We start from the raw sequence: 12,470 nt of genomic DNA, 5'->3' as shown, positions 1-12,470 counted from the left end.
GGGTCTATTATTCAGAATATATAAAATACCTCTTACAAGTCAACCACAAAAAGAAAACTCAATGTTAAAATGTGCAGGGACGCCTGGGTGGCACAGTTGGTTAAGGGTCATACCCTTGATTTCCACTCAGACTGTGATCTTGGGATCATGGGATTGAGCCGTGTCAGGATCCAAGCTCAGTGGGGAGTCCGTTTAAGATTCTCTTTCCCCCCTCTCCTGCCCCTCCCAATCAGGCATGAAAAATAAAAACTTTTTCTAAAAAATGGACAAAGAATCTGAATAGATATTTCTCCAAAGAAGACATACAAATGGCCAATAACTACAAGAAAAAAAATGCTCAACCTCATTATTCATTAGGAAATGCAAATGGAACCCACAGAAACCACTCCATAACCACTGGAATGGCTATAATAAACTAAGTGGAAAGTAAGCATTTGCAAAGATGTGGAGAACTTGGAACCTTTGTTCATATTGGTGTAAATGTAAAATGGCATAGCCACTCCACCCTTAGTTATATACCCAAAAGTATTGAAAACAAGTACACAGGGATGCCAGGGAGGTTCAGTCATTAAGCGTCTGTCTGCCTTCAGCTGAAGTCGTGATCCCAGGGACCCGGGATCAAGTCCTGCATCGGGATCCCTGCATGGGGCCTGCTCTCCCTCTGCCTGTGTCTCTGCCTTTCTCTGTGTCTCTCATGAATAAATAAATAAAATCTGGGCAGCCCCGGTGGCGCAGCGGTTTAGTGCCACCTGCAGCCCGGGGTGTGATCCTGGAGACTCCGGATCAAGTCCCGCATCGGGCTCCCTGCATGGTGCCTGTTTCTCTCTCTGCCTGTGTCTCTGCCTCTCTCTCTCTAGCTGTGTCTCTATGAATAAATAAATAAAATCTTTATAAATAAATAAATAAATAAATAAATAAACAAACAAATAAATAAATAAATTCTTAAAAAGAAAAAGAAAACCAGTACACAAATACTTGTACGTAAATGTTCTCAGTAGCACTACTTACAGTAGCCAAAAGGTAGAAACTCAAATGTCCTTCAGCTAATAAATGGATAAACAAAAGATGGTCCATATATCCACTGGAATATTATTCGGCTATAAAAAGGAATGAAGTATTGATCCACACTACAACATGGATGAATCTCTAAAGCATTATGCAAAATAAAAGAACCCAGACACAAAAGGCCACACACTATGTAGTTCCATTTATACGCAGTCTTCCAATCCATAGACGAAAGCAGATAGGTTGTTGCCAGGACGGGGAGGGAGGAGAGGAAAGTACGGATGGGGGAAGAGTCTGCTTTATGTGTTTGAGATTTCCTCTTGGGGTGATGACAGTGTTTTGAAGTAGATGGAGGTGGTGGTTGCAAAACATTGTGAATAGACTAAATACCGTTGAATCGTACGCTTGACAATGGTTAACTTATGTGAATTTCATTTCATGAAAAAAGAGGAGCATAGAAGTATATAGCTGTAGACCGACACGTACATACGTGCATACCTGCATACGTAAAGCTTAGCTCAGGCCAGCAAGAAGACATCAAAAACAAAAGCAACAAAAAACAAAACCCACAACAACCCGCGACTCATCGGGTCGGGAACTGGGTGGTCCCTTTCGTTCTGATAATGATTTCTTCCATGATTTCCCCACTATTCTCCTTTCCTAGAAGTCCTCTAGGAAGCTGTCAGCTTCCTCAATCTAGGGATTGACCTCACAATTTTCTTATATTTTCTCATCTGTGTTCTACCTTTGGGGAGATTTCCGGGACTTTGTCGTTCAACAACTTCACTAATTTTTATTTTGGCAGATTGTATTTTTAATTTGCCAACCTTTGCTGTTCCCTGTGGCCTCCCATTCTTGCTTCACAGAGGTGGTGTCTTCCCTCCTGTGTCTGCAGAAGCAGATGCGAAGCAAGCGTCCTGTCGTCCTGTGGCATCTGGGTGTCTCCCCTGCGCCCCTTGGCGGGGAGGCCACGCAGATGTCCTTCGCCGTCAGGGACCGACCGAGCCCAAGCACGGGTGGCCCCGCGGCTCTGGGCTGGCAGCTGGGCTTCACTGAGGTGGCCCTGCGCCTTTTCTCTGAAGTGGTTCCGTTTCTCCCGACAAGACCCCTCAACCCCTGGGGGGCGGGGAGGGGTCTAGGAGCCGGGCAGTTAGCTGCTGTCCTGCGTGTCCCCTCTCTCCGGATGGCCGCTGCTGCCAGCCGATGCCTGGGCTTTGCGACTCCTGGCGGGGGCGGTGGGGACGCTGACTCCGCAGCTCCTGGATTTTGTTTCTCTCGGATTCCTGAGGGTTTTTCGGACAAAGGGCCAAAGGTTGTTGTCCCCACCATCTTCAAGTCAAAGTCAAAGTTCTGTTGGCTTTTTATAAATAACACTCTTTCAAAAAAGACATAAATGCAGTCCATTTTTATGGGAACAAAGAAACAACAACACAGGACTCTGCTGAAGAGTAAAAACCTCCCTTTAGAGGAAGAGTGCTTGGCCTCTGCCAGTTAACTCCTAATTTTTACCAAGGCTTCTAGAAGTGCTTTATGCAAATACAAGTTATTAATGTTTTTTCCTTTTCTTTCCTTCATTTAACACAGATGGAGCTATACTGTATATACTCCTTTGTGCTTGTCTTCTTTCTGTTTTTAAGCTACATTTTCTTTAAAAGTTCCCTCTTGAGGTTTAGTTATGTAGCACTGAGGTCTTACTTCCTGAAGGATTTGAGGGCTCCTTGCAGGTAAACCCTGGTGTGCAGAGGCCATGGGTGCAGGGCACGACACCTATCACTGCTGCAAACTGTACTCTGGCCTCATGAGCGTGTATCAGCCTCCGACACTGGTGACAGCCTCTGTTCCCCTCCTAGGTTAACTCTGGTGCACTGAGGGTAACTAGGTAACCTCGCAGGGGTGATGGTCTGAGAATTGTCGTGTAAGGGGTTCTGTTCTAGAGGGGAACGAGGAAATCTGTGCTTTGGGAAACCACATTTTGAAGCAGGGATGGGAGTGTCAACAGGTCAGTTGTCTTGACTCGGATGCTGGATCGGGTGTGTGTAGGGAGCTCGGTATAGCTTCAGCCTGCATTCTTGGGGCGCCGTGTGTACATGGCACTTACTAGGTCCACGTCACATTTTGGGTGAGATGAAGTGTGGTCAAAATAAGCATATGCACCTGTTGGGTTCTGAATTCTCTGCTTTCAAAATTTATCAAAAAAAAAAAAGATAAATTTTTAAAATGTTAAGATAGTTCTTAAGAAAGTGGTAGTGATTATTTTCAGAATTTCTTTGGCATAAATAGTCGGGTTGGCGATGTTGTTTTGGGTCTGGGATGGATTCAGTATTTATTTGTGCGGTGGCTCCGTTTGGAATTCACCATCAGTGCAACAACCAGTGCCGAATGATAGCATCGCATGGCAGCTGGGGCGCGGAGCCGTGGGAAACTTTTTTTTTTTTTTTTTTAAGATTTTATTTATTTAATCATATGAGAGAGAGAGAGAGAGGCAGAGACACAGGCAGAGGGAGAAGCAGGCTCCATGCACCGGGAGCCCGACGTGGGATTCGATCCCGGGTCTCCAGGATCGTGCCCTGGGCCAAAGGCAGGCGCCAAACCGCTGCGCCACCCAGGGATCCCCTGATATTCGGTCTTATGTTGCAGTCATTGGTGGTGATTGCAAGTTCTCAGCACTTTAAAACTCTGATCTCACCTTCCATCCATTGGTTTTTGTTTTTGTTTTTAAGATTTATTTATTTACCCCTGAGAGACACAGAGACACAGGCAGAGGGAGAAGCAGGCTCCGTGCACCCCGGGGTCACGCCCCGAGCCGAGGGCAGACGCCCCCCTGGCGGCCCTGAGTCACGGGGAAATTAAGCCTTGATTTCTAACTGGAGAAAATACTCAAAAGGTCAACTTTAGTCATACGTGCTGCGTCCCAGCTAACTCCCCGCGGGCGCTGCTGCTCGGTGGGGCCGCCGGCGCTCCGCGGGCCGGTTCTGGGCGCACAGAGGCGCCAGCGGGGTCGTCCTCTCCCGGGGCGGGGTGCAGGGCCGCGCGCCCCGGCACTCGCTCCGCGCTCTTCTCTCCGCAGGGGCGCGAGGCCTTGGAGTGGGTCATCGGCCGGCTCAACGCGGAGCTGGAGGGCCTGGCGACCCCCGCCCGCGCCGGAGCGTGAGCACCGCGGCGCCCAGACCCGGAGACCACCAGCGACTCGCAGGCGCAGCGGCAGGTGGCGGGCGTGCGCCCCGCGGCCCCATCCCTCCCCCACCCCCCCCTCCCCATCCTCCCCCGCCCCACCCCCCTCCCGCACCCCGGGATGGCGCCCCTCCCGCACGGGCTCTGTGGGAGCGAGCCCTCGAGATCAGCGCATCCCTAGTAGGGGGCCGTTTAGGAAGGGGACTCTGGGAAAGGCAGGGGATCGGCCACATGCTGGCCTACAGCTTACCTTCACCTTTTCTTTACTTTTTTTTTTTTTTTTTATGGAATGTTTTGTTAAACAAGAAGTTGAATCTCCGCTGTCCCTTCCCCAGAAGCCAGAATAGCAGAGTGTAAAAGGGAATGGCTGTGTCCCCAACCTTCAACTAGTAGTTCTCGTGGGTTTGCTGCGGTCACCGACCAAGGGTGTTGGGGTCTGGCCGGCTCCCCCCACCCCCTTCCCCCGGGCCTGGCACCTGTGGGCCTGTGCTCCGACCTGCCCGCCCTCTCTGGACCTCGGTGACACCCCGCAAATATTACAGCCGCCCTGCATGCACACTTAATTTACTGACCAGATTTTATCTTCCACTGGAGTATCAGGAGAAACTATTTTGATCATGTCATATGACTTGCCTAAGGCTTTCATTTCCCAAAGTATTGAAATAAATCCAGAATCCTGCTGCCTTTCCTTAGTTTCCAGTGTTACATCCCTGTTACCGTGGCCCTTGAGTTTGGTAGGAATAAAGGTTGAATACACTAGCTACTGGTGTCAACTCTGTCAAAGCAGAAGTTACTGGGATGCTCTTTCCTCTGGGAAGTTGGGCCTTCTAGAGCTGTGGGAGCATGCTAGGCCATGCTTTGGTCTTTGTATTGGTTCCCACCTTCTGGTTAAGTAGCTCCTTCCAGAAGGTTCCTCTAGAAGCAGAGCCAGGTACTCTCTGGGAACAAGTTTTCCCTTTTTGTAGGAAAAGTGGTTGTACTAAATACTCTTTGCAGACTGTTCCACCCGTTTGGCATTAGAACCAACTATTCAGGCTGTATCTGATTTGAGCCTGTGGTTTTTTGGCTTTCCCAGATTCAGGACCGCTTGCCTCCAGCGTTTCTGTCGTCACCTCAAGGAAGGGGACGGTGCGCTTTGATACAGGGGTTGATTGCTGTGTGTCTCTGTTGGGAACTTCATCTTTCCCCCAGCAGATCCCGGCCTGGCGGAGCCTCAGTGAATGCCTGCTGTATTCAGAGCAGGTGTGCTCTGGGGCTGTCACATTTCAGGGTCCAGAGAAGCAGGAGAGTTACTTATTTGGGTGACTTGGGGGGCAGAGGAGCGTTGTCTCTGTGCTCCAGCCATCGGATTATAGGTGTGCAGGGGTAATGGTGTGCACAGCCTGTGAACTTGGAGCTTGAGGATCCCCCTTGCAAACTGCAGACTGATTTTCCCCTCAAAGGTGGGAAGGCGGGAGCTGATGGAAAGCGCCCCAGCAGCCTGGTGGCTCCCTGGCCCCCTGTGCCCTGCCATCAGCTGCTGGCACTGGGCCCGCCATGGGCCTTGGGCGGCAGAGTCTCAGGGTGGGGGGCCGGGCACCACTGTGCGGGGCTGGAATTGGGAGTACTGGGCTTCATTGATGGAACATACTTGGAATATCTGCTCAAGCATGTATTTTAACTTTTGTTTAAAAATTTTAAAAGATTTTTGACAGAAGACTGTGTGAGCGCAGCGCACAGTAGGTAGTGAGGCCGAGGGCAAAGCAGGCTCCCCGCTGAGCAGGGGGCCGCAGCGAGGCTCAGTCCCAAACCCAGGATCGTGACCCGAGCCGAAGGCCGGTGCTTTACCGACAGAGCCCGCCCCGCCCCAGTCCCCGCCCCCCCCGACCCCTATTCTAACTTTTATAATCACTGCTGAGAGTCAGCCCTGGTTGATGAAAGAGGCAAGCCTGAGACCCGAGGAGACTGCCGGCCGCTCAGCACGCTCCTGCCCGTCTTCAGCGGCCAGAGCGCAGCTTGGGGCGGGGGGGGGGGGGGGGGGGGGGGGCTAGAGCCTAGGAGCTGCGGCTGGTTCTGCACTTGTAAAGGGTTGTAAATCCCCGCACCCCCCCAGAAGCGTAGGCGGGGAGACCCCAGGAGGCTTATCGTTTACGCCCGGCCCTTGAAGCCGACCCCTTTCTTGGGGAGTCCGTGACCTCTCTCAGTCAACATGAATAAAACTAAATTTGTTCCTTTTCACCAAACCGCCTTCTGTTCCCCCATTTCTAAGTAGCCCTACTTCCATTTCCCAAATTCAAAACCTGAGTTACATGAGACTTCCTCCTGCTGCTTTCTCTCTGTAGCCGGTTGGAAGCCACACGTTCCCGCGAAAGGCCCCGGGTCAGTCGGCTGCCCTCCCATTTCCACGCCGCGGTCGGCCTCGGCGCCCCGCGCCCTCGACCTCGCAGGCCGGTGGTTAGAGGCACTGACTCGCGCCTGGCTCGTCGAGCCTCCCCTGCGCCGCGGCGACCCGCTCCGGGCCCCCTTCCCGTCCCGCCCCCGACCCGGTCCCCGTCCCCGCCTCCGTCCCGCTCCGGTCCCCGTCCCCATCCCCGCTCTGGCCCCCGTCCCCGCCCCCGTCCCCGTCCCCGCTCCGGCCCCCGTCCTCGTCCCCGTCCCCGCCCCCGCTCCCGTCCCCGATCCGGCCCCCGTCCTCGTCCCCGTCCCCGCCCCCGCCCCCGTCCCCGATCCGGCCCCCGTCCTCGTCCCTGTCCCCGCCCCCGCCCCCGTCCCCGCTCCGGCCCCCGTCCTCGTCCCCGTCCCCGTCCCCGCCCCTGTTCCCGCTCCAGTCCCCGTCCCCGCTCCGGCCTCCGTCCCAGCCCCCGTCCCCGTCCCCGCTCCCGTCCCCGCTGCGGTCCCGGTCCGGGTCCCGGTCCCGCCCCAGGAGCAGCCGCCGCGGGGCGGGCGTGGGGAGGCTCGGTCCTGGGAGCGGGGAAGCCTTGAGCGGACGCGGACGCAGCTGACACCCCGCGGGGGTGGTAGGCAGAGCGCTCCCGCTCAGGCTCCTCGTTTTCTGAACCACGGCAACTCGCGACACGGTGTTTGCTGTTTCAAGCCAGTGGCTTGGGGTAATGTTACGTAACGATAGGTAGCTAGTACTTCATATTTAAAAAAAAATTATTCATGAGAGACAGAGAGGGAGAGAGGGAGGCAGGGATACGGCCTCGATCCCAGGACCTGGGGATCATGATCATGACCCGAGTCAAGATGCTCGGGTAGCCCCGGTGGCGCAGCGGTTTGGCGCCGTCTGCAGCCTGGGGTTTGATCCTGGGGACCCTGGATCGAGTCCCACGTCAGGCTCCCTGTGTGGAGACTGCTTCTCCCTCTGCCTGTGCCTCTGCCCCTCTCTCTCTGTGTCTCTATGAATGGATAAATAAAATCTTAAAAAAAAAAAAAAAAAAAAGCAGACGCTTAACTAAGCCACCCAGGTGCCTACTAATAATTTGCTTTATATTGTTTGTACAATCATTTCTAAGTGGCCCCCTTTTCATCCTGTTCCACTTCTTGTCCGATTATTCAAGAATAATCTCATTATAACTACCCTGAATAAGAGTTTTTTTTTTTTTTTTTTTTTTACTCCTTTTTGGAGAAAATCGAAACCAGACCTCAGCGATGGCTCAGATGACTTGGACTCAGGTGGGCATCAGATTGCACTGTGGGAAATACTCTCCCTCCTCCCTCCTCTGAAGCCATGGGAAAATAGACTTCTGTGAGGTGTCCTTGACTGATGCCATTCCTAGACATTTATGCTCCTTTGGGCTTTTTTTTTTTTTTTTTTTTAATCTGTTCACATAGCTGGCCAGTTTACAGTTCCTCAGGAGCCAAGATCAGATGTTCTGCTTTGCACACACATTTGTGGGCATTTGTAAGTGCTTTGGTGATGTGAGAACTGGATTCAGTCATCGCACCTAACACGAAACACAGCTGGAAACGTCTCAGGGCTGCGCAGCACAGCTTTGGAATTGGGGACACCTCAGGCTGGACGCTGGGCAAATGACAACCTCGTTATTCCTGTTTCTGGTCTCTAAGAGAGGATATTAATAGTGCCTACTTCAGAGTTGAGCATAAAGGGAGATAATGTGGCCGAGGGTGCTTAGCACGGTATCTGATATATAGGGTATGTGCTCAATAACTGGTAACTACTGAAAATCAAAAAATATTTTTAAAAATTATGTATTAATAGTACACAGCACAGATTATCATAATGCTTATCTCCATAGCTTTCCTTATTTTCTTTTATTGACCAAATTGTTTTGCTATGACAAAGTTGAAATACAGTTGACCCTTGAACAATGCAGGTGTTAGGGGAACTGATGTCTCCCCAGTCAAAAAACCCCATATAACTTCTGACTCCCCAAAACTTTACTAATAGCTTACTATTGATCAGAAGCCTTACCAAGCACATAGTCAATTAACACATATTTTGTATATGTAACCTATACTGTATTCTCACAATATAATAAGCTAAAGAAAATACTCAGAAAACGAGAAATATGCTGATGGTACTTTACTGTATTTACTAAGAAAAAAAACTAATCTGCATTGAGGACCCGCATAGCTCAAACCCATATTGTTCAAGGGGCAACTGTAGTTTACGATGTTTAAAGTATCAGTCCAGTGGCACATAAAGTTTAATTAAAATGTTATGATTACCAGTAAGAGTGAACTCCCATAATGTCCAAGAGGCAAGTGGTAAAAAGTTGCGTACAGACTCGGTACTGACAAATACGCCTTCTGCATATATGTCGTAGCTTCAGTTCTAGGTCTCCAAGATCTCTACACATCTGCACATTTAATGGGAAAAAGCTGGTCGGGGAGGCAGGCCTGTGCCCGCAACTCCACCCAGGAGCTCTGGGAGCAGGTCACCCAGAGAGAACGGTGCGGTGCGTGCCATTTATCAGGGTCAGGGAGGAGGCCCAGACGGCCCGCAGAGCTTCTGCAGCTCCAAGTCAACCATGTCAACGGCGTGAGCTACCGACGCAAGCTTCTCTATTCTAGTTAGCACCTCAGGACTGCGGTGGCTTACTGACCTCGAGGAACAGGGGCTGCACGTGGCTGTTATCTGTTAGAGAGCACAGATGAAAATCACAAATGTTTTGGAGACATCTTGCTGGTTCCATCTTTGTATTTCTCACTTCTCATTTCCATATTTACCCGCTCATTCCATCATTAATTCCCTCCACAGACATTTATTGAGCACCTGTTACATGCTAGAGACGGGATATGGCAGTGAGGAAATCTTGTCTTCCTGGAACAATTCAGTAGCGTGTTAGGTGCTTGCTGAGTGCAATGGAATGAGAAATGGAGAAGGGAGGAGGGAGAAGGGAGGCAGGAGAATTAGGAGGCTACTTAAGGCAGCCGCTTGGGAAAGCAGGCACGTTCTGCAGAGCCACATGAGACAGAACCAGGGGGTAAACAATGGGAGTAAATTACATGAGGGCAGGACTTCCCAAGCATCAGAACTGTTCAAAGATAGAACTTTGCATAAATAAGTGTCTCCCTGGTCCTTGGACACATATCAAAAGAGTCCAGAGCTTGCCAGCGGCTGGAGTGAGGACTGAATGCCTTCTCGGATCACTTTGAGCTCTGAGAGTCACTAGCAGAGATATTTGGTGGAGAAGAGAGCCCGGCAGTGATGGGGTTTACAGCACTGAGGGGGCCAAAGAGACCAGCTTCTTGGCTGTGGGATCCCATTACTACACTGGGAGGTGGATATACTGGGGACTCCCTGTAGCCGCTAACTGGTTCTTTGACCAAACTGGACAAGAGTTGCCTGTTTGCTTCCTTTTAATGCAATGAAGATAGTCTGTCACATGTAGTCACCCCTACGGCTACCTGCTTCTCTTTACATGTCGGACAGGAATACACATCGCAGGGTGGGAGCAGACTTGCCAGGTCTGAGACGGTCTCCCCACTGCATAGATGGGGAGATGAACCATCAGTAACCGGATGTTCAAGTAAAACGCTGGGGGTTTTGTGTCTGTTTTTAATATAGATCAACTCATCTCTCTGAAAATTTTTAATGTTGGGAGATCTACTCAGGTGTCATTTGTTTTTAAACGAGGTATAGCTGACACACAAGGACTTAGATTCTTTACAACAATTAGTAAAGCTGAATTTTTGTCTTTGGCTCCCCAAGTTTCAAATAAATGCAGCATATTTTGCACTTTTTTTTTTTAAGATTTTATTTATTTGTGACAGACACACAGAGAGAGGCAGGGACACAGGCAGAGGGAGACGCAGGCTCCATGCAGGGAGCCCGACATGGGACTCGATCCCAGTCTCCAGGATCATACCCTGGGCCAAAGGGGGCGCTAAACCTCTGAGCCACCGGGGTTGCCCTATTTTGCACTTTTTCTTGTGTTTCTGTAGTACACATAATCAGGTTTGTCACCAAAAGAAATATTGCCGGGGATCCCTGGGTGGCTCAGCAGTTTAGCGACTGCCTTCGGCTCAGGATGTGATCCTGGAGTCCTGAGATCGAGTCCCACATCGGGCTCCCAGGATGGAGCCTGCTTCTCCCTCTCTCTGTGTCTCTCATGAATAAGTAAATAAAATCTTAAAAAAAACAAAAACAAATATTGCCTGAATATCAGTCACCTCACACTTCATTTTAATGAAAAGGTTGGCTTGGATACACAAAGATTTTCCTCAATTTCTTGTTAGGCCTGGCTCAGGCTCTCCGGTACCTACTGGTCGGTACCTGTGTAGTACGGGCTGTTTGCTCCAGTGTGTTGAATGCCTCTTCCTGGTTAAAACAGACTTAGAGATCACCTCATCTGCTAACACCGTTGCTTTAAAATGGATGAAACTGAAATCCAGAAAGGTTAAGGGACCTTCCCAATGTCGAACAGCTGTTCTGTTGTCTGGAGCATAGGTCAGTTAGAGCCATTTCCAATACTGGAAACCAGGTGCTGCAGAAAGGTCAGCTTCCCTGATTACAGACTCCTTTCAGTCATCAGAATGAAAGCTCCCATCCTGGAAAACCCTTCTCGCTAGGGCTGGAGTGGAGGAAGGCCCAGTTCTTGTGCAGCTGTGTCTACCACGGGCTACGCGGGGGAAGATTTCAGGCGGTCACAGGAGTCGCTTGGGGGCGGGAGCGCCCAGCCAGTTACACTCACGGTGCCAGTCCAAGTCTACATTCTCTGAATCCGACTTCTGAAATGGCCTTGAGAGTGTGCTGGGAGGACTCCTGGCTTTTTACCTCAAGTCACGTTCCCTTCCTTGGTGGGCAAGCTGGAATCTTCTTAGGCTTCTGTTCACTTTGGGATGTCCGAGATCAAAATTTCTTCCCTTTAGAAATGGCAGGGATTCTGGTTCTGGTTTACACCTCGGGCTCCGTTCAGCAGTAGCTGCATCGTGCAGACTGACCTGTGCAGAGCCTGGCTTGTTCCTTCTCCCCCCACGTGCCTCCCTATGGCTTTCAAATCATGACTACTTAGGAACCGGACATTCAGGGTAGCTCTGCAGAAACCCTTTCATCTCTGGCATTTCCACTCCTTAACACCGCTGCTCCTGCAAGGAGTTGGGATGTGATGTCCCCTGCCGTGTTGCTCTAGGGAAAAGGGGCTGACAATTCTTCAGTCACGAGGGAACACCAAAGCAAAGAACGTATAGAAGGGCAACCCTTTAAAAGTGAGCAAGTTTGCCAAATGCAGGCCCTCCTTGCCAGCCACATCCAAGACAAGGGAGGTCCCTCCTTTTATCAAGCCACAGATGATGAGACTCATGAGTGTAGCTTGCGAGAGCATTCCCAGCGCAGGACCCAAGGCTCAGACCCTCTGGGCAGCAGAAGAGGTCTGAGCACTGAGTTGTATGTTTAAACATAAACATCCAGACAATTCTTCACTTCCAAAGCTGCAGGACAGAAAGGAACTTCTGATGCCCCACTTTTTAAAAGCCATGTCTTGCCAGTTCTGAAGCTCTCTTCCTTCCACTGCTTCAATGATTCTGAAATGGCTCGGGTTTTGCTGCCAGCATAATTGACTTTGCATAGTAGGACCTATTCTAAATACACAAATGACACATCACGTACATTTTAATGGAATGCACCAGAATAATGGTGCAAATTCAGTCTGCCAGGTAACTGCACCTGAACATTTAATTAGCCTGGGCAGAGTTTTATATTATGTAAGTTCTGAGCTCCTCAACTTTTTGGTTGGGTAAGGTTTCCAGACATGGACCTTTGGCTGACATGGGAGAAGGAGCATACTCTGTATGAACATTAGAATGAATTGGTGTGTACCTACACATTCTGCAAAGGGACAAGAACTGAA

At 50.4% G+C, this 12,470-nt stretch overlaps 1 protein-coding gene across 5 annotated transcripts in view; it reads left to right on the top strand.

The window, feature by feature from the left end:
* Positions 1–12,470, top strand: part of PRELID3A (PRELI domain containing 3A) — a 49,880-nt gene that overhangs the window by 22,787 nt on the left and 14,623 nt on the right. The window contains exon 6 of one of the 5 annotated variants that reach the window (XM_077899896.1): positions 4,073–4,935. The exons of the other annotated variants lie outside the window; for them this stretch is intronic. Coding sequence (XP_077756022.1) covers positions 4,073–4,156 — 84 coding nt within the window. The 3' untranslated portion in view covers positions 4,157–4,935. Of the gene's footprint in view, positions 1–4,072; positions 4,936–12,470 lie in introns of those variants that run through there. 5 annotated transcript variants of the gene reach the window in all.

The sequence above is a fragment of the Canis aureus genome, chromosome 6 (genome assembly GCF_053574225.1).
Source record: "Canis aureus isolate CA01 chromosome 6, VMU_Caureus_v.1.0, whole genome shotgun sequence".
Classification (NCBI taxonomy): domain Eukaryota; kingdom Metazoa; phylum Chordata; class Mammalia; order Carnivora; family Canidae; genus Canis; species Canis aureus.
Note: the sequence above shows the minus strand (reverse complement) of the source record. Positions and strands in the feature narration are given on the sequence as shown.